General features: G+C 33.1%; 1 protein-coding gene across 8 annotated transcripts in view; it reads left to right on the plus strand.

Moving 5' to 3' along the window:
• Positions 1 to 23,313, plus strand: part of PCDH11X (protocadherin 11 X-linked) — a 666,144-nt gene that overhangs the window by 460,745 nt on the left and 182,086 nt on the right. For all 8 annotated transcript variants that reach the window (XM_070606664.1, XM_070606665.1, XM_070606666.1 and 5 more), the window contains one exon: positions 2,862 to 3,060. In XM_070606664.1, coding sequence (XP_070462765.1) covers positions 2,862 to 3,060 — 199 coding nt within the window. The remainder of the gene's footprint in view (positions 1 to 2,861; positions 3,061 to 23,313) is intronic.

The following is a 23,313-nucleotide window of genomic DNA, read 5'->3' on the forward strand; positions in this document are numbered from 1 at the left end:
GATTTTGACTTTATTTTGGCTTTAAGTTATATCAATAGCTAATTGTAGATAAATGTCAACAAGATAATGTTTCAGGCATTTTAAAATGTTATTTTTCCACATCTTGCATTTTTAAAAGTTTTGTGAGTATAAATGTGTATATTTCACTTGAAGTAGCTGAACATATATTAACTATAAATAATTTTTGGAATTAAATAAGATTAACCTACAACTAAATGAACTTATGGTTTCTTAGAACAGTCAAATCCAGCTTTGCTGGACTGGCAAAATTAGCTGGCTGTGTCTTCACATGGCAGTAGGGGAGAGGGAGCTCTCTCGGGCTGCTTTTTTTTTTCCCCAGTAATTTTATTGAGATTGTAATGGTTTATAACATTGTGTCATTTCAAGTGTACGTTATTATTCATCAATTCCTGAATAGACTTCATCGTGCTCACCACCAGTAGTCTAATTTCTGTCTGTCACCGTACATATGTGCCCCTTTATCTTTTTTGTCCACCCCTCAATCTCCATCCCTTCTAGTAACCACTATTCTGTTCACTCCATCCGTGTATTAGTTATCTTCCACATACGAGTGAAATCATGCAGTATTTGTCTTTCTCTGTCTGGCTATTTCACTTAACATCATAGCCTCAAGGTCCTTTCATGTTGTTGCAAATGGGACAATTTTGTCTTTTTTATGGCTGAGTAGTATTCCATTGTATATATACCACATCTTCTTTATCCATTCATCCATAGAAGTGCACTTGGGAGGCTTCCCTATCTTGGCTATTGTGAATAATGCTGCAATGAACACAGAGATGCATAAATCTCTTTGGATCATTGATTTCAAGTTCTTTGGATAAATACCCAGTAGTGGGATAGCTGGATTGTATGGTATTTCTATTTTTAATTTTTTGAGGAATCTCTATACTGTTTTCAATAGTGGCTGCAGCAGTTTGCATTCCCACCAGCAGTGTATGAATGTTCCCTTTTCTCCACATCCTCTCCAATGTTTGTTATTTCTTGTCTTGGTAATTATAGCCATTCTGACCAGTGTAAGGTGGTATCCCATTGTAGCTTTGATTTGTATTTCCTTAATAATTAGTGATGTTGAACATTGTTTCATGTGTCTGTTGACCATCTGTATATCTTCTTTGGAAAAGTGTCTGTTCATCTCCTCTGCCCATTTTTTGATTGGGTTGTTTGGTTTTTTGTGGTTGAGTTATACCGAGTTCCTTATATATTTTGGAGATGAACCCCTTGTCAGATGGGGCTGCTTTTATAAGTACACTAATCCCATTGATGAGGGCTACACCTTCATGATCCAAAGGCCCCACCTCCAAATACTACTATATTGGGGATTAGGTTTCAACACATCAATTTTCAGGGGACACAAACATTCAGTCTATAGTAATGATCTTCAAATGTTTTCGTATCTCCATTTCAAGAAATGGTTGACTGTCAAACCTGAGGAAGTTCCTAGGACCTAATCTTATGTGATCTTTGATATGTATAAATTTCTTAAATAATTATCTCTAAATTTCATCTTTCATACTGCTAGTTGTTAAGTGTTTCGGTTGATCTATTGATGCATAGCAAACTATCCCTAAACTTTGGAGCATAAAACAAAAACCAGTTGTTCTTAGATTTTTTGGGTCAGGAGTTTGGGTAGTACACAGCAGAGATTGCTATTTCTGCTCCACGATGACTGGGGTCTCAAATAGGGTGGCTCAAGTGTCTGAAGATGGCTGGGACGTCTGAAATACACTGTAACATCCAGAGTGGATTCTTCACTTACATATCTGGCACCTGAACTAGAGTGGCTGGAACAGCTGGGCCTTTCTGGGTATTGTACTTTCTTCCTGCACAGTCTTTCTACATGGCCAGGTTGAGCTTCCTCACAGTATGGCAATCTCCCAGTAGTCAAACTTGCATCAATGCAGCTGGTTTTCCTCAGAGTGAGTGTTCCAAGGCAGTAAAGCAGAAGCAGCAAGTTTTTGTTAGACAGGGCCTACCTATATTCAGTGTAGTAGAGGACTATATAAGGGTCTGAATACCAAGAGGTGAAGTCCATTGTGGGGTTATTTTTGGAGACTAGCTAAAATATATAGTAATGTTGCAAACAAAAATACTGCTGCATTTGGCGGAGTTAGCACCCTTACTGGACATCATGAACCTCTTGTTTTGGAAACTAAATGTTTTATCTTTATATCCGGCATGTGTATATTCTTTATATTCTGCTATAAATGCCATTTAAGATGGTACCTATAGTTGTTTTTATAATTACCATCAACTATTATCCATAACCATGTAACTATTTTTATTTTTTTAGAGCACAGAATCGATTTAAATGAATTCCAACTCAAAATCTTTCCCATAAGATTCTTCAAAAAGATGATTTGTGATTTTAATTTTCTAAGCCTACATGATTGAATAAATTTGTTATTATTTACCATTTCAACCCTCCAAAATCTTATGGATACAGCAATAAAATTTTGTTATATTTATTCATGTCTATTATTCAAAAAATAAATTTTCGTCAAATCATAGCTAAATAAATCCATGTTCAAATGAAAATCAGAATTTCCAATGTGCTCAAATGTCTGTAAATGGTGACAGTCTCTTGCTTTAGAACAAGTTGACTTTTATTCTGCTTCTGGATGTACCCTGTTTAAAAATGTAATAAAAGCAACTCTGCTGTCAGGTGAAGCGGGTTTGAATACAGAGCTGACTGTTCACAAAAGCCTGAAATTGTTCACAACTCAAGATAATGTTAATGTGACTTCACTAGATAGCTGAAATAATACATTTTCTAAATTGGATGCGTTAGGCAATTATTCAGATCATAGCTGAAACCCTGTAATTTTCTTTCTTCCTTTCAGTCCCAGCGGCGTGTCACATTTCACCTACCAGAAGGCTCTCAGGAAAGCAGCAGTGATGGTGGACTGGGAGACCATGATGGGGGCAGCCTTCCCAGCACATCCCATGCCCTGCCCCTTGGCTATCCCCAGGAGGAATACTTTGATCATGCTGCACCCAACAACCGCACTGAAGGAGATGGCAACTCTGATCCTGAATCTAGTAAGTGATATCTCCCTAATCCTGTAGTATAAATGGGTTTATTGTGTTTGCAAGTCAAACAATTTTAGCCATAATCATATTGGCCATTTAATTATGTTAATATGAGTAGCAATACATTCTTAAAAGGTAAATATACAGAATTATGTGGAAAGCATATATGCAGCAGTTTATAATATTTGAAATATGTAATCATATCTACTTTGAATAAAATTTATTGTGAAATTTAGTATGGTCATTTTGTTTGAGTATGGCTCGAAGTTTCTATTTACATATATATATATTATTTATATGTATATAACCAACCACTTTATTTTACTCATTTAATTTATTTGTGTACATATAAATTATTTTTATAATTCATATAAATTATTTTGTAGATTTTATTTTTTATTTTTAACAGGGATAAGAACCATAAACAATTACTTCTTTTTTGAGAAGATAAGATATCCTGACTCCAACGTAGAGGCGTTGGTCTGAACTTTACAATAATGTACTGAAACCACATGCCTTATGCCACGTTACTGTTTAGAAAGATATTCTGATTTGGTCCCTAGATGGAAGGCATCAAGGCTATGTTTTGCAAAATCCAAAGATGTTGAACTCTTAAAAAGGATCATGAAGTTGACACTAAATAGAGAACTTCATTAAATTTATTATCTTGAACTATGTATTGAATATACTTGCTTCCTCACAATTTTGGGAAATATGAAATTTGATAAGGTTATACATACCACAGAAGATTCTTGAATTCCAAAAATTATAATTTGCTCCAGATATGTTTTATATACATAAAAGTGTGTAGATACAAAATAGTATACCATATATGTGATATAGAAGATTGATAGGTATAAACAAATATGAAAGAGAGGGACCAAGTGACTAGTATAAACATATAAAATAAATTAATTTAAAATAAAAATTTTGCAAAACTATTTTGATCATTATGGATTGTATGGATACATAATTTAAAGTATCTAATTTGAGAACAAAATGGCTTCCCCATCATTGTGTTTTAATCCTGTATTTTTGAAAATCCCCAAAATAAGGGAATTGTATTGATTAGACATCATGATGTAATCGAAGACTAAACATAAGGAACCAATGACAGCATAACATCAACCTTTTTCTCTCTACAAGAGTAGGCACTGGATATTAAAGGTGTTTTCAATGTAAACATTGTAGAGACATTTTAGTCACCAGATTCTGAAAGTCCTGAACATATGCTGTCTCTGTATTCAACTTTATACTTAATGTATCAACATTTGTTCTGAGGATGAAAAATTCTCCTGTAATATGCGACAGTAATCTACCTTTCATTTACTACATGCAATACTACATACTGACTTCTGGTAGAAATACATAGCTGTGACTATATCCGCCAGTATAATGAACTCAGAGACAATCTCTAATAAGAATATGATCATAAGTAACAAATATGCATTAAGCAAAGGTGTACTTGCTCTTTTTTACTTCAAAAATTATTATTTTATTTGTAAGCCTATCACTGCCCTATTAATGAATAATATAAAGATAAAATAAGCATCATTTTTATAAACTAGAAAAAATTGATTCCTTTGTATATGACATGTGTTACTAAGCCCTTTTCTTAAAGGCCCGCACAGCAACAACTAAAGAATAAACTCAGAATAAGAATCCACAGTGTGGATCTAACCCTGAAATAAACGTAAATGCTGAATGAGACTAAGATGAGATATTGATGGTAATGGCAGAATTGGTATGCATCAGAAATTATAAAACATTTTAAATTAAATACAGCTTTATTGATCTTAATTATATCTAGTAATAAGTAGTTGTTTACAAAATATTCAAGTACAGAGTTCTTTACAGGTCCTGACTTTATTTATTTATTTATTTATTTTTATTGTTGAGGAAGATTAGCCCTGAGCTAACTGCTGCCAATCCTCGGTCTTGACTTTATTTATAGTAAAGAGTGCAAGTGTAAGCAGCAGTGTATGAGCTTTATTTTAAAGCTTGTTTTTACCAGGGACAAGTATTTCTCTATTCTAATCACACCACCACTATTATTTTGACCATTATGTTTTTTTCATAATTACTCGATAGGATGAAGCAATGGCAAATTCCAGGTTAACAAAGTTCTCTATTAATTACGCTTTATTTTAAAATTGGGATGGCTGTAGGCAATAATAATAGTAACACAATATACATTTTTGCTACTTGTTGTTTTAATAGACATACAAATGGTAGAGATACTTAAAAATAAATGTCCATTTCTGTTTAAGTGTAACAATATTTATGGGTCAACGTTTAAAGTCCACTTTTACTATGAGTAATATTAACTACTTACTCTCCTGCTGAACCCGAAACTTCTCACTAAGCCATGTTCCAGGAGATGTTTTTGGTTAGGTGTTCCATTTTGGACAATAAAGTATCTTATTACAAGTGCAAGAAGCACATTATTTCACTTTAAGTGAAGTTCTATTAATATGGCACACTAGTGAGATTTTTAACATAGTACACGTGTGTGTGCTCTGTTTTGATTAAAAAGAAAAAATAGCTGATGCAAAACTTGCCATAGCAAAATAATCTCTTTAGGCTAATACAGATGCTAAGGTACTTTGATTCTTCAAAAAGGAACTCTATAGCTCTGAAATAGTACATAATAACGAGTTTTGTGATATGGAGCAGATGCCAATAAACTGTGCAGTGTTAGTCAATAGCACCACAAATAGCAATGTAAACTGTTAGAGGAAATAAATGCTGTCCTTAAGCAATGGAATTAATTTATGCAGTTCTCATTTCATATTTTAAAATGCATTACGTCCTCGATCTGCTTTCTTTTGTGCTAATGAATTGCCCAAAATAGTATATAGTTCTGAAAATTCCTTGTAAGTTCAAAAAACAGATAGAAATACAACTTTTATGAATAAGATTTTCCCCAAAATTTGCTAGAGGGATTTATTAATACTATTTTAAACTATAGTTCCCATGTTGATAAAAATCTGCTGATTAGATGAAGAAATTATGCTATCCATTCTCTTGAGTCTTTTGCTAAGAATATTAACTTTCCTTTTTAAGATAAAGAAGAAACAAGCAAAAGCAATCCAATTATTTCTCTTTCAGAAGACAAGTTTAATAAAACACCCTGTCTCATTTCATTTGAAGGCTTTTTGAGTTTTTAAATTTTACAGTTGCAATCTCCTGATTTTAGCCTTTAGTATGAAGGTCACTCAATGTCATTCTACGCAGTTCTGCCTTCGTTGTCTAACAGCCCATGTCCCAGAGCTTTCCTCCCACTACAACCTCATCAAATTATGTGTACCATTTCCAATAGATCCTGCTCTTTGAAGCTGGCTAATTTGGTAACACATAAACAAACAGAAATCCAATTCATAAACAGCATTGCTGGTTGCTGCTGGGTTACTGTGTATACTATAACAGGTAATGTCTTTGGATTTTCAAAGGCTCTTGTGAAGACACACAGACGGTGGCCCATTAGAGCATAGAGGGTGACTGTGTACCGCTGGGAAATTTGCATATCAAGATATAGTATTAATTGAGAAATTTGGGGACAGTGTGATCCTCTTGGGACTATTCTAAACACGCTAAACTACATATGACCCTCTGTTCATAGCTACTAATTTACAAGTAGCATCAGGTAAAACATAATTTGTGAAGAGAAAAGTTAAAAATGCTTTACAACTGTGTTTTCTAAAACATTGCTCTGATATAATTCAGACTAAGTTCTGAGACGCATAGAAATATTAGCAAAGGTCTACCATGTTAAACTTCAGAGATTTCTGAATAGTTCATACATATGAAGTCAGAATGTGTGTGTGTGTGTTTTCCCTTATGTAGAGACTGTATTGCTAGTCTCTCACTGTGGGTAAGTTGGAGAGAAAAGGGTAACTACTTCTAAATTTCTAATGATCTGCTGGCATATTATAATTTGACTGAAAATAGACAAGATCCATGTTTCTTTGGAAGAGAAATGGTGAAATTGAATGTTTCTAAAGAGATTCAAGTCAGTCTTCAGTTTACCAGCCATAAATCAGTTCATTTTCAGAGAAAATCTTCCTAAATGAAGGAGAACAAGGACTTAGTTTAATCAGTGTTTTAATTTTCTTCAACTGCAAAAGTCATGTCATCTGCCTTTTTTTTTTTAATTTCTTATTGGATATGGTCATTTCACACGTGAAATCACTCTATCTGAAAATGCTATAGCTGGTCTAGTGTCAAAAATTTGAGCTTAAAGTAACAAAATACTTATGTGTAAAATATCAACTTTTAAAAAAGTTTTTTAATGCTTTTCTTTTATTTTACTCATTTCTGTGATACAAAAGAAAAAAAATAGTTTTCCAAGAGCATTTAGGGCTAAAGAAGTTCTACATTTAAAATAAAGAGGAACATATTTTATCATTAATTTAAAAATGATAAATCTCTCTGCTAGAGTATATCTCAGGTTAACACATCTCTCTGACATTCATTTTCCTTTCGCTAGATCAGGTTTACTTAGCACTCTAATATGGTACTAATTAATTCACAGAAAAGGAAATAATTAATCTTTCCTTGGCAACACACTTTGACTGAGCCTCTACCAGTAATCTAATTAATTGCTATAAGAAGTGGGAGACCCATTTGACTGACTACAATACTGCTCAGAGAAATGACAAATTTTGTCTTGATCTGCTGAGACTCTTGACATGAATAATGTTAGGGTAATTATTATTTGAATGTTTGATTAGTTGAATATCTAATTCTAAATGTAGACAATGGGTAAAAAAAAAAAAAACTATGAAATTTTAAAAGAATCACCTAATAAGAGATCATTAAAACCCAGCCCTTCATAATTAAGAACATTAGGGGTCAGATATCTAAAGGCAAAATAAAACTATCCAAATTTTTTTCCAGGCCAATTTTGATATACTAGTACTGTGTTAATTATTCATCTGAGAAATTCAGGGAGAAAATGCCATTCAGTTCATTAGAAGAAGAGTAATATGGTTTATATATTTAAGGGGACAGTAGCCCTTACTCCTCCAGAAAATGTCACAGAAAATTATCTAAATCCACAGTTTAGCAAGTGTTACCCATATGACTGTTAATTAGATATTTCTGTTTGTTGACAAATATCCAAGAAATTTCACTTCATAGACCCTCTAATATTTATCTAAAATGCATTATTGAGGGAAGCCACAAATCAACTCCCGTGTTACAACAAAAAGAAAAGTGAATGCCATCGTTTTGTTAATTCACTGTGTGAAACAAACGGGAAATGTATTCAACCTAAGAAAGAGAAGCTATGTTCCTTTTAAAGATTAATTATCCACCCAGGCCAATTCTGTCTCATCTGGCTATGTATTTGAAAGATCGTTTCCTAAAACTATGTTCATTCTTAGATTGTACAGTAGTGTCAGTCCATGGGGGGGAGGGGGGTAAATTAATTAATTAATTAATTTGAATCAGCTCAGCAAACCTGAAGTCACATATTTTGATAGATAAATCAATCACTATTTTAAAGGAGTGATATTATCAACTATCAATTCTGTTAGTTATGTCCCACTTGCAGAAAGGGACTAGCCTCAGTGCTCCTGGGTTCTGGAGGTATAAGACAAACGCCTGCTAGCTTTCTCTGCTTTGCCAATAGATAACATATAGCTTTATCCTTCTATTGAAATAAAAATTTCCTTTGCATAGAGTAATATTTTTTTAAGCTAACAATAATATCAAAGTCACTTTTATTTGTTCTCCAAGGAAAATCATTGTAGTCATGAATACTGTCTGTGACTACCAGCTTATTTTAGTCCCTGATGTGTTATATAAATAATAGTTTAGAATAGAAAGAATGGTTCCACCCAAGAGTTCAACTGTCTGTCATTGCTTGGGAAAGAATAAGGCACTCTTGATAGTAGTTTGTATACTAAATGAGCTTAGGCAGGTATAAACAATGATCTACTGGCAGATGCTGCGTAATATGTATTAATTTTATCACTTAAACTGATGTGCTTTTGAAAAGTCAATTGTTCTCTATTCAAACATTATGTTAAAGCTTAAAAATATATCATAATAAGCAAATGGCTGAAACAAATCTTACTATACCATCCTATCATATCCAACTTTCTTATACAGGAAATGCAATTACAATACAGACCAATTGAAAAATGACTTCTAATTTGGAGTGCCCAGGCTTTATGAAGGCAATGAAGGATTTATACTAGAGATAATTTTTAAAAAGTCACAAAAGTCATGGATCAAAATGAAAAGTGTATCTCTAAAGTTGGAAACTTGAAGACATTTACAGGATTCCATTTGGGTGACAGCCTCTAAGATGGGTTTATCTTTAGTATCTTAAATCTAATATGGATTAGATAGAGGTTTATCACTCAACAGCAGGCTACTCGAAGTAAAGCAATCTCTTATCTTGTCTTTTCTGTTTGAAAATGACAAGCACTAGGAGCTTGGCACAAGCTGCCAATTGAAAGCCAGTGCCATAAGGTCTGGCATGTCAGTAAGCTTGAATAACCGCCTTCAGTGATAGAGAATAGTTGGCCTTCTCTTCACAATAAGCTTTCCTTTGCTTCTAAATTTTTATTAGGCTACCTACACCATATAATAAAGTTCATTTGACATTTATATTTTTATTATTTATGAGCCATGAAGCTGTTCTCTTATGACCTTCTCTGTCTTTCTTCTGCTTTTTTTTCTCTTACTCTCACTCCTCACTTTTCTTTGCCTAGAAGACAAGACTGTTTGCCATTTGTTCTTTTTTGTAATTCTTTGGAAGATAATATAATCAGTCATACAAGATGCAACTTTTGGGTGACTTGAAATAGTAGCGTTAGCCATACACCAATTTCTTGTTTTAAAATAATTTATAACTTTTAATGAATGAGGAGCATTATAGCAGTATATTTTGTCCCCGTGACACTTTTAAATTGTACAGTAACTTGCAGCTCTCATAATTACTCACATGAACAGAACACTCAACAACTGGTGAGTATATCAAGAAATTCATTAAATAATGAATAAGTATAGACAATCTGTCTGATTATAATTTCTGCAATTTGTTAATTTACATCTTTATTGAATGTTGAAGATTCCCAATAGAGAATAGAAGTGACAGTGTTTGCTGAACCAATTTTCCCCCATTTTAATCAACAATCATTGTAGCTGTTGTCACAGTTCCACTAAAATAAAAATAAAGTATATCATTTTTATCTGACACTTTATTTTTATCAATCTTGTATTGGAAAAAAATTGCAGGTCACATAAGAAAGCTCTTCTAAATAGTATTATATGAAATTAGCCCTTGAAAGCATATTTTTTTCTTAGAAATATCTTCTGTAATCTGTCTAGCTCTTAAAAGCAATGAGAAAGCAGATGATTTTAAATATTATTTGGGGTAGCTATTTAAATCATACCTTTTAAAAATTTGGATGTTGACTAGTAATTTTTTTGTAGTACTTCATTTTGTAATCACTATTCATGAAATCTTTTTACCACAGACCATACGAGATCATCACTTTTAGGCCTTCATCTTGCATATTACAGGGTTCTAATCCAGGCACTGCAATTAACTAGCTATGTGACTGTGGATGGGCCTTTTAATCTCATTGTGTCTTTTTTTTCCTCAGCTACAGAATGAGGGTATTATACTGATCTTTAATGCTCCTGCTAGGGTCATAATTTTGTAATTATTAAAATCCCAAAATGTTCACGTTCGGGTGTTACCTTTTATATAGCCTTTGCATTTGCGAACTCTGAGCCGTTGATCCCATCTAGTTCAACTCCTTCATTATGCAAATGAGTGAACTGAGATTTAGCCATTTTAAGCAATAGCTTAATGTCCTAAACTGAGATTTGGTGTTTATCATGTTTTAAACCAAAAGAATCACTAATATTGGTAAGTAGCTACCTTTTGCAATTTAAATGAAGCAACCAGCTGAGAATAGATGAGTATAAAATTTAAATATTTACCATCCCTCAAGGGAAATGTTGTTGTAGTATATTTACATGGAAAATTTTTTTATATTTGTGATGAGGCCTTGTATTAGAAATAAAAAACGTTCCCATTTAGCATCTTCTACAACTATAAAGGCAATTTGAGCAATATGGGCTGCTTATTTCTAAAATTACTATTAGTGCTAACCAGTGAAAGTTTTATAGGGAAAATTAGAAACATGCTGAATGTTAATGATCACTCTGTCAAGAAAGTTGGCTAATCTTTACTGTTGTTATCTAACGCAGATAAATTTTTTATTGTGTGTCTGCGTGTGTATGTGTATGTACTACTTACAGAGCAAATTGGGATTAAAAATGAATTGTAGAAGGTAAATTTCCACTGAATATGGTGAAAAGTACATAAAAAGAATCCCAAGGGGGTGAAACACAGAATGAATACGTAAATATATCCATCCATTCTGCTGAAAATTCAACTCTTCCTCTATTCTGAGATTCCTGTCATTCTATCCTACTTTAACTTTCTAGCAGGATGATGAAGTTGCAATTAACGGGAAAGTGATTTTGATAGACTCAAGTCTACTGAGTTAATAGTGTGCCATACAGTAAAAATGTTTGGAATAAACATTATCATAGTCTTGTATGGACAATCATTAGAACTGGAGATGAAAGCAGGATAACCTTAGGAGCTAAAAAGGAGCTGTACTTAAAAGTTATGTGAAGAAATTTGTCTTACGTAGGAAGTCGGTTAGCTTTTCTTTATACTGAATTGATGACATGGATGCTAATTCTCTGGAGTGAAAAAGCCATGCTGAAATGAAAACATATTTTGAGAAAAATACTTTTTGGTCTCAAGAATAACAATTTTTACAGCACAAAATTAAGCATGTAAAAAAATATTAATTTTTAATAGACTTTTAGAAGATTCTACTCCTATTCTTTGGCTCATCAGTAGCATATTGCAAGGCTCACTGTCACACTATAGTTTTTGTTTTTACGGTCTAGTTTTCCAGGGTTGGAATCAGACTGTGTTTCCTTTAGCTCTATGCATGTAAGTTAATCCAAAACTGAGCTTCACAATTCTTTCCTAACTGATAATGCTATTTAATTGTACCCTGCCTATCTCACTGCAAAATGTGTGTCCTTATAATGCCTAAATACTTCTGGGCTTTCATTTGAAGGAGAAGTCAATTTTACAGAGGCACACACATGACGTCTGAGTCCTTTTAAAGAAGGTAGCAAGCTAAACTGATTATTTAAGACTAAGTTAAATATTAACAAGGAATCCAGAGATTCCTTGCTTAATTCAGACCCTAGTTACAAAGATATAATGTGCATCAGAGATATTTTTGAAATATGAATGTACCAAAGGCCTTCTCAGTTGTTGGATCACCGTGCTTTTTTTTTTCATTTTCTTTTCTTTTCTTTTCTGAGGAAGATTGTCCCTGAGCTAACGTCTGTGCCAATCGTCTTCTATTTTATATGTGGGTCACCACCATAGCATGGCTGACAAGTGGTATAGGTCCCTGCCAGGGATCCAAACCCAAGAACCTGAGCCACTGAAGCAGAGTGTGCCAAACTTAATCACTAGGCCACGGGGTGGCCCCAGGATCATCATGCTTTTTGTTCAGCTCTTTCTGTTTAATGTTTTTTTCCGGAGATAATTTTCTACAAAAGCTAGTTTTACTAGTTTAGGACTATTGCACACATTTCAATACTATTGTTTTCTAATGTTTCGTCCTCTCCTCTCAGTGTTGATTCTGAATTGAATTGGACAGGAGAACAGGATATATTGGAAAATGTCTGTTTTTATTCAAGTAGAAAGTTGGAGTTTCAGGATTCAAACAAAACTAAGTCCAAATATTGAAATTTCAATTAAAAGTGCCATTGTATTGAGCTATTAAGCCTTTCCTTCTGAAAGAACTAACCATTACCTTTTTGCCTAATAGCTTAGCTTCTAAAATACAATATCTGAAATCCAAATATCATGGGGAAAGATCTTAAACATGCTGAACCCAACTCAGTATCCATGTAACTCTTTGAAATATCCCCTCAGGGTTTCAAAAGATATGAACTGTGGCTAAGTAAAAAACCTTTCATCTAGAAAGATCCCATAATACCCAATAATCTGAAGTGAATCGAGCTATACATTATCAGTCAATATAGGGTAAAAGCAAACTGTCTGCTTTCAAGGCAGCGAGTGAAAGACCACTGCATCAATGAAATTAATCACACATTTGAAACTGAGTTTTCTGAGCTGTTTCAACAATACTATTTTTGCAAAAGGAAAAAATACTGTAGCAAATTCAAGCTAAGACCTTAAGAAACCTTGATTTTAAAAAACATTGATTTTCTTTGTTTGCCCACTCCCAAATAGATTTTTTCCTGAAATTGGAAAATTTTAACTCTCATAAAATCAAATAAATCTCTTAAGATGTAAGAGGTGCAGATATGCTTTGTCTTCTCCCATTTCTTTTTTAGTCTCACATCTAAGAAAGTGAGCCTAGTTGCTGTTGTAATATGTGATTAAATGGTTATGAAGAGAAGCGTTCTAGTGGAATGGGGTCAGACTGCCTGGTTAGACTCTCGGTTCTGCCACTTACTAGTGATGTGGCATTTGGCAAGACATTTAAGCTCCCTGTGCCTCAGTTTTCCTCATCCTTGAAATGACAATAATAATAACAGCTGCCTCATAGCATTGTTGTATTAAATGAGTCTGTGTACGTGTATCTGAGTATATACATATACTTATAGCATTTTACAATATTTTTTCTTGGAATAATCTATATTCTCACACAGTACTTTTAAAATTTTCACATGCACACAGACCACCTGGAGATCTTATCAAAATGTAGACTCAGTAGTCTGGCGTGGGAACTTGAGATTCTGCATTTCTAACAAGCCCCCAGGCGGTGTTGATGCTCCTGGTCTGGGAATCACACTTTGAGTAGCAAAGTTCTAACAAATATGTTGAGTAACTGACCGAAATAGGGATGAGAGAGAACAGTGCAACAATTGGCCATGATGAATTAAGGCATTAAAATAACTCACGACGATCTATGATAAAACTCAAAGGACATTGTGTTATATTTTAATACATATCAAAATTTACTGCACTTGAGTTTATATTATAGACACTTTGGGCTAAGTACTGTACTGAAGTGTAGAAAAGCATTGCATACAGTTTTGAAGTGTTAGTGGGTACTCATCTGATTCAACAAAAAGATTTTCTTTCCTTACTGTCTCTTGACACACACATATGTACACACACACACACACACACACACGAGTGCATGCGATATCTTATTTTTTTGATAATTCTTATTTGAAAAACAATGCATTCCGTTTATGTGTCACCATGTTATCTAGGTGAGGATAAATGTTATTTTTATTCTAGGTGTGCAGCTATGTACAGGCTCTCCATTTCTAGGAAAGTAATCAGAAGAACAACAGGGCAGATAGGACCTTAGAAAAGTGGAGTACTTGCTGCAAGTCAACTAATCGAGTCAGCAAACATCTTATATGCACATGAAGTCATTATGCTTCCCATTAGACACAAGCTGATTAAGAATCCTTCTGGATCATTGCTAGTGTTGATGTTCTGATTTCTGTGAACTATTATCAGAATGGGGAAGGTGAATAAAGGAAGCTGAGAAAGCCATAGAAAGTAAGTGCAAAGAGACAGATAAGTTTCCTACTGAATGTGGGGTGCTGGACTGTTTTATTTGACTACTTTTCCATGTATCCAAAAGAATCTGCCTTTTGTGTGTGCCTATTGAGTCATAAAAAAGAAATGTCCTGTTGTTAAAGTCCTAATAGTTTTGAGAAAGCATATTTGCTTAGCAATTCAATGTGGATGTATTCTATGATAGGAACTTTAATTGGGTAACTGCTGATTACGTGTGAGTTTTATTTCTTTCTTTATCTCATTGCTTACCAATATATCCTAGTTTAGTTCGAAAGAGTGAAGAATTATTGACTGATTATTTGTTCTTGCATCTTGTTTTATTATCATCATTCATTTTCTTTGCCGTATTTCCCCTTACTCTTCCCCTCCCAGTATGTTTTAGGAGGCGCTATGCCTCGAGTCTAATGGACATAAAATGAAGGGAAGTCTGTGATTTTAATATGCAGGATGCTTTCTGAATATAGATGCTTAGGGAAATTGTAGGCAGATGTGTTTTCCTCTCTCATGGTATATGGCTTTTTCTATTCCATGATAAGAATCAAAGACAGCCGAGTTCTATTCAACATTGTGGATTATTTGAATTAAAGCTTCACAGAGTTTAAAATTATTAATTACTTTACTTATTTCAATTTTTTTTTAATTCTCAAGTTAACCCTCAGAACTTTTCCCAAAGATGAATAGTTGAGGATCTTAACAACAGCAGCAGTTGCAGTAATAATCAAATATTCAAATGTAAAGTGTTCATGTTTAAATTTACAGACTACATACTTTTCTTTGTAAGTGGGTGGATTGATATGTTAGAAGGGTAGATTGAGAATATATTATTGCTAATTTGTAAATTAGGTTTATCCTCACCCTCTGTATGCATAAGTGCAAACAAATATTCTTTCCCAAAGTTAGGATTGAACAGACTGAAGGTAAAGCAAACTAACTTACCCTCAGTAGGAAGTAGTAAAAAGAATACTTGCTATTTTTATAACTTCCCACAATTTCAGAGACATAAACCATTTTTAATATTATGTTTTTATTGAATAGACATGGCAGCTGTATTTTTTCTCCATCACAACAGCATTTCACTGTAAATTATATTTTTTTAAATGCTCTGTACAATGGCTGTATTATTATGAGACCAAGTCATTTTTATTGTAATATTTTAAGGTGATTTATTGCAAGTAACTCCAGGGCAAAATGCCATTTAAAAAAAGTCATAGGTGAGCACAAATATATGTTTTTAATCAATGAAATTTGTTTTAAAGTATTTTACCTTGAAGTTAGTAGAGAAACTGCCATACCTCTGGAATGTCGAATGCCCTATCAGACTTCAGCCTGTGCTGATTTATAACGAGTAATTATCTAATGAAGATAGTGTTAGGCATGCATGAGAGTTCCTGAAGCAATGATTTTCAGTTTGGACAAATTACTGTAGATCAAAATGATGATGGCTCATTTGTATTCTTTCTCCTCTTTCTTGAATCTCCCTCTTTAAGCGAATATATACATGGCTTTTAAGAGAAATGCTCATTTGTGTGGAAAAGCAAATGGTCCTTAGATGAATACATAAATTAATCCTTCATGTCCTCTTTAAGTTACTCCTTCCTGTTTTTGAAGGAAGGAATGATTTTGTTACCAAATTAATAGATACACTTCTACTTGGTATTGTATATTCAGTGGAAAGAACCTGCCTAGGGATAAAGGGACCTGAGATATAGTCTAGATTCTGTCAATAACTCTTTGTAACCTTGAAGAAGTCAGTTATTCTCTTTAGGCCTATGTCACATGTTTGTAAAATGACAGGCTTGGAATAGCTCTATAATTTTGTGGTTCAATTTTCCCATACATAACATTATATTCCACTTAAATGGCAATTTTAAAATTCTCTACTTTTTTCTGTTATATTACCTTAACTTATTAATGTTGAATAACAGCTATCACTAATACCTATTACTCATCCCAAAGGATTGAATCTGAATTTTCTTTTTGAGCTAACAAAATGGTGCACAGCGTTAAATCTTTAATAACTTCAAGATGAAGGTGAAAACCTTAGAATACCTCAAAAACTTGCCAGTTACATACCTAAGGGAATATCTTACTCAGTTTAAACCTCAAGGAAAATTTTGGTAGACAAATAAGAATGATGTAACTTTAAGAAATATTAGAGAAAATAGAGGAAACATTTTAAGTGATCACAAACAGCAATAAAACACATTTTTTAAAAGATCGTTATTCTAGTATACATATTGATTCAGTGTCAGTGATTTATAAGTACTGAATCAATCATGTATAAGTTAGAGAGAGAGTAGAAAATTTTCTAGAGAATTCTGATAAAACCTAGGGTGCTTGAAGTATAAAGGTGTTACGTAGGGGGAATCATTGTTACTTGAGAAACGTTTATGTTTTCATTTTAACAATTTAAAGCATAACAAATTATCAAAGAATAACTATTAATTTTCATGTACTCTTTAATTAATTTACAAATATAGGTGACACCCTGGTGCTGCTTTAAGAATGGAGGGAAGAGTTCTTGGTGAAATGTTAAATAAATAGTTTACATCTATTATCTGCTATATAAAGTTGGCTCATGAAGCACGCTGTTCCATCACGGTCCAGTATCTTATCAGAAATACTTAAAGCTTTTCCTGGCTTTTTCTGTGGATATTTTGACCACACAGCTTTCCTCAGATCTTTCCTTAATAACACCAAATTTCACAATTGCTTCTTAGGCAGACACAAGATGGACAATTAACATTGTAGTTTCAACTGATTCTATTGCATTTCTTCTTTTATATGTGTTTATAACTTCACACATTTGCCAAAGGTATGTGTAGATATATATAGATCATCATTCAGAGGGTTTTTTTTAATTAGTTGGAGAAAATATCGTCTAGCCAAATGTTGGGTTTAAAAATATGTACTTTTTCTCTCTGTAAAACTGCTAAGGGCTTATGCTTTTTATGGGTTAATGATAAGCCATACCTCCCACCTGTAGGTTGGTGAAGAGAGGCGATTATTTCATTAGATTTCATTGGTGGTGGGAAGGGAGGATGTATGTAGTTAAAGACAAAGTTAATTACATACTCTTTCTTTTTTAATTTACTATGAAAATACTTGCTTCATTCAGCACAGGCCTAGTAATAATGTTTAATGATTGTATTTTTGTTAGAGGATATAGTACAGGTCAGGGAAAGTAATGAATACCCTTATGTGAACTTAGTCTCTCATTGGGAGCAATTAGATACTCTGTTTATACAACACAAATACATACATACATACATATATATATATAGTTTTTCAATAATGTGTGTTTTGTGTTATTTCTGGAATGATGCATAAAGTTCTTAAGAGCCCATGGAAATATTATATTAAAAACTTATTTTACATATATGACATATCTCTGAAGCCAAATCACTTTAATATAGTTTAAAATCCATTAAAATATAGTTTCTAAGAAATGTAACACATACAGTATGCTCCAAGAACGCATATCTTGTTCTCAGAACATTAATATGATGATGATACGGTGAATTTTTGATAGAGTTTCAAACACAATTTCTGATACCCTTGACGCTTGCCATACGAAGAGAATAATACAGAGGTCACTCCCATTTTCATCACTTTTGTTTAATGGATTATTTGTAATCTACGTACTTGAAAGTCTTGGGACTTTAATCCAAGTTAGGCTATTCATCATGTTTAAACCCCACGGCACTCTAAAGTTTTCTATAAAAATGATAATGGCATTCATATGATAATAGGTTTTTTAAGTCTGTAAAGAAATTTTAGCTTGATATAATACCCTCCATTTTTTATTTGCATTATAGAATGATAGCTAGACTATCATTATTTCCTGATAATTCAATATTAAACAACCAAATCACTTATTCTCTAAGATTATAGCTTGCTTTCTTTTTTTTTTTTGAGGAAGATTAGCCCTGAGCTAACATCTGCCAATCCTCCTCTTTTTATTGAGGAAGACTGGCCATGAGCTAACATCCATGCCCATATTCCTCTATTTTATACATGGGACGCCTACCACAGCATGGCTTGCCAAGCAGTGCCATGTCTGCACCCAGGATCTGAACCGGCGAACCCTGGGCCACAGAAGCGGAACGTGCACAGTTAACTGCTGTGCCACTCGGCCGGCCCTCTATGGCTTACTTCTGATGTCAACAATACTTGTAGGTGTGACCACTGAATGATATTTCATAAGACTTTAAAAAAATAGTAATAGTGTCTTAAATCCTATCATCTGGAAATTTTGTTTCTTTTCCTCTGCTTACTCTACAATTTAATTGAAAATTAATGGCAGGTTTTGCATCAAAAACCTGACCTTACAAAGATCATTCATAAATAATGTGAGAGATAAATACCTTGGATAAGAAGCTTATTTTTAAAAGGGAAGATAAAGAAGAAAAGAAAAATCATAGCTAATATACACCTTACGAAGATCAAGTTATGGTATTGACTTATATTTTTTAAATATTATATAAGAGTTAAATTTCCTTCTGAGTTTGTAGATTACCTTTTCCAGTCTAAGAATTTATAGAAGACAGAGATCTAGTGATGATGAGTGATTTTAGTAACTTATTTTATATATAAATAACAAAATAAGACAGACTCAAAGTATGGCAGGTTGAAAAGTAAATATACTAGATTATCATATATTCTAATTAAACTTGAATAGTGCATTTAAATCTAGAAAATCTTGCTACAGTGTCTTTTGAGCCACTGATAATAGAGAACTCCCAGAACAAAGCAATACACTGAAGAAATGAGAAACTATGTCATTAACAAAATATAACAAGCCCATTTTTTATCCAATTTAAGATAAAGATGACTTAGACATTTAGGCAGAGGATTATTGTCTAGTTTAGAAATTTCCCTGAAATATGAACTCAAATCAGTCTGAATTGTTAATTTCCACCTAGATCTTCAACTTTAAAATCTACAAATCTCCTATTGATTTTGGTTCAAGACATCATGAGTTGTTTTGTGTATATGAGTACCTGAGTATCTGTTTATATGTTTGTGCAGAGATATGTGTTGGATAGATACTTGCTACTTATTTTGTAGAATGTGAATTTGTAAGTCACTTCATGCATTCCTCCCATGAGTTTATAAATAAATCTTTTCTAGCTGCTAAATCAAGTTGTACAGACCTCCTTCAGTCAGCTACTATAGTAACTCATAAGAAGAAAAAGGATGCTTTTCCATATTTTACCTCTGGCCTCATCTTACGCTGGTAACTGTTGATTATGAGTACTACAAGTGAAATAAAAATCAGCATGGAGCACTCAAGTTGCTTTTCAAATAAAGTTCTTGTTTCAGCATTTAGTTTCCCAAAAGGCTTTTAATCAAGGTTATGGGAAAGTCCATAAACTTTCTGCTGAATATTTAACAAGCTGGAGGTCACTGCAAACATGTCTTACCAAGGGCAAGTGAAATGAGATTGCAATCAGGAAAATAGAAGACTCGATGATAAGCAAAGCTTTTTCTCCTAGATAAAATCTAGCAAAAATATCAAAGTGACTCACATCTTCACCTTTCTTTTGTATGATTTAATTTTCCTAGTTTGAGCCATAATTTTCAAAAATGGTAAATAGGTCTGTGGAATTCATTTGATTCGAATCACTAGCTTATCTTTAAGATGATGATTGGAATTAATTCAGCACAATGGAGATACTGGCAGAATTTGACTAAGAAGACTTCACTAAAGTTTCACGGTTTAATATCAAAAGCTTAATTGCTTCTGATCAAAAGAAATTTACAAATGCCATGTGACATGTGTACATTTTCTAATTGACCTAACCTACTTTTACTAATACTTACATCAAAAATCTAACAAAGATATGTTTATATGCTGACAGGAATCAAAAGTTATGAAAGAAGATAGAAACAGATTTTAAAATACTTACATATTACACCATCTTCTGAAATAAATTAATGAATAGTCTTTCAATCTACCCTCATTTATGATCAAATTACCTATATAGATAAGCTGTCTTTAGCTGGATCACATAGAAATGTAGAAAGAAATTTTCTGTGATATCTACTCTCTTTGCTAATTAACAAAAATCTATATAAGAGTTTTAACCTTACTGTACCTTCAAGTTTTAATCTATAGTAAAAATATACTACCGTTTGTTATTTATCTTAAAATTGTATACAAACGGATAGGAAACTTATTCTTTTCTAAAGAGAAAGTGTTTTTTTTAGGGAAAAAATAAATAGCAGAGTTGCAAATAGACTACAACTTACTGCCTTCCCACTTACTTACCTTTGGAACCCTTCTAGCAGAGTTTAAGTAGAACAGTGAGTGGCTAGGCAATCGATTGCTCTTTGAAACTAATCATTAAATTCTACTAGTCCATCCAGTGGATGGGTGAGGTAGGCAGGTATTGGAGAATGGACTTTACTACATACAATACAGCCAGTTCTGGCCTCTGCCATTTTGTCTAAGCAAACACAAAACTGGAGAATTTTATGGGACACAAATGATTCGTCGTGTCAGAACAATGTTCAATGCATGATATTGCCCCAACACATCCTATGAAGAATAAAGATGTGCATTATACCATAGTGTTTGGTTGTGACTTTGAGAAAGTTATAAACTCATCCTCCATCAGGTTTCCTCCTTTGTATAAATGTATATAATGATAATACTGACCTCACTGGATTGTTTTGAGGATCAAGTGACATGAGCAACGCAAAACACTTAGCACCATATGTGACACACCCTAACCAATTCAGTAAATGTTAGTATTAATACCAGGTACTTTTCTAATCAGATTCAAGCTATGAACCGCCCCCCTCAGAATGATGCCCATACATGCAACGTTTCGCATGTGACTTCATAAAGTCTGTGAACTCTTTCGAGATTCGATTGTCTTTGACCTGAACAAGAAAGGCCAGAGGTTTTAGTCTACTTAGTTGGAGGGAGCTTCATTGGCCATTTTTTATTCTCTGACCAATTCATTCAGGTAAATAAGCGGTCTCTCTGGTCTCAAAAGAATTTTTTTTTTAGACGATAATTCTTACTTAACTAAATGGATGAGTTTACCAAATTTATTTTCTTATAGACAGAGCTTTAGTTGTATTTCTTCCTTTTGGTGGCTCTACTTTACTTTATACTACAAAGAATATTATTTTGGAGTTTAGAATGAAGAAGAAAATAGAATGACTCATAGCTCAATACCAAATATAATACCAGCTATATTAAAAATAAAAGTGATACACATACATGGTAAAAGATTTAAACACCACTATAAGGCATGACATGGAAAGTCAGTGTCTCCCTCAGCACCTGTCTTTACTGCTCACAATCATCTCTCATGACAGAGAACTTCTGTTAAAAGCTTCTTCTGTTTTCTCCCCTCCAAAATCCATGTATCAGCATTTACGCATATGCATATCAATGATTTTTAAAATGCTACACAAAAGTGAAATGTTATACACAGGTGTATGTGCCATGTTTTTTCACTTAAAATGTGCCTTGCAGAATTTTATGCATTAAAAAGAACAGATCTGTCTTATTACTTTTAACTGCAGCATAGTATTCTAATGAATTGATGGACCATAATTGATTTCACCTCTTGATAGCCATTTAGATACTGTCCAGGTTTTTGCTAAAACAGACAATGCTGCAATGAATATCTTTGATCATATATTGTAATGCTCCACCATTAGTATATCTGTCATGGAAACAATGGAATTGTTGAATAAAAGGGTATGTGTAATTTTTTCATTAAATATTTGAATCATTAAGAAATAAAGAGAATAATAAAACACCATTATATTCACCCTCTCATATTTTTTAATTTTAATTTTTGAAATCTGATATGTGTAAAATGGTGCCTATTTTTGTTTTTTATGGTCACTTCCTTCTTTACTAATAAGGTTGAATATCTTTTTAAAAATTCATAAGTTATTATGGTTTTTTCCTTCCGTGGATTAACTGTCATAAACATTGCCAATTTGTCTACTGGATTATGTTTTTCTTATTCATTTACACGTTACTTATATAGTCATGATAAAAATTTTCATATATGTATATTGCATATATCAAATTTCCTTCTCCTATTTATCTTCTCTTAATGTATATACTTCAAACCATATTTTGGTAGATATTACTAAGCTGCCTGATATGAAGGATAAACTAGTTCACAATCCCAGTAAGTGAATGTGAGTTTTCTCTTTCCCTCCACACTTGCAGACATTGGTTATTATGGATATGTTTTAATTTTGCCAAACTGATACATGAAATAGTGTCTCACTGATGTCTGGATATGATTTTCCATATGTATGAGTGAGACAGAACATCTTAGCATGTTTTAACATGTGTTCACCAGAATATTAATTTCAGCTATAAAAAAATTCCTTTTATTGTTATTACCTTACCACATATTGGACTTTTACCAATTACTGCAGGATTTTTCTTGAAGTAAATTCTCAGCATTCACAATCACATAAAGCTGGGTGCATAGAAATTAATTTGCATTGTTAAGTTCATACAGAAAGTGGAAGAAACACCCAAAACGTTAGTGTTTGCCATAGTTTACTGGAATGCACATAGTTATGAGAAATGCCTTGTTTATTACTATTCTTTACAGGATTATATTTTTATATAAATC

This window comes from Equus przewalskii, chromosome X (genome assembly GCF_037783145.1).
Source record: "Equus przewalskii isolate Varuska chromosome X, EquPr2, whole genome shotgun sequence".
NCBI classification, from domain to species: Eukaryota; Metazoa; Chordata; class Mammalia; order Perissodactyla; family Equidae; genus Equus; species Equus przewalskii.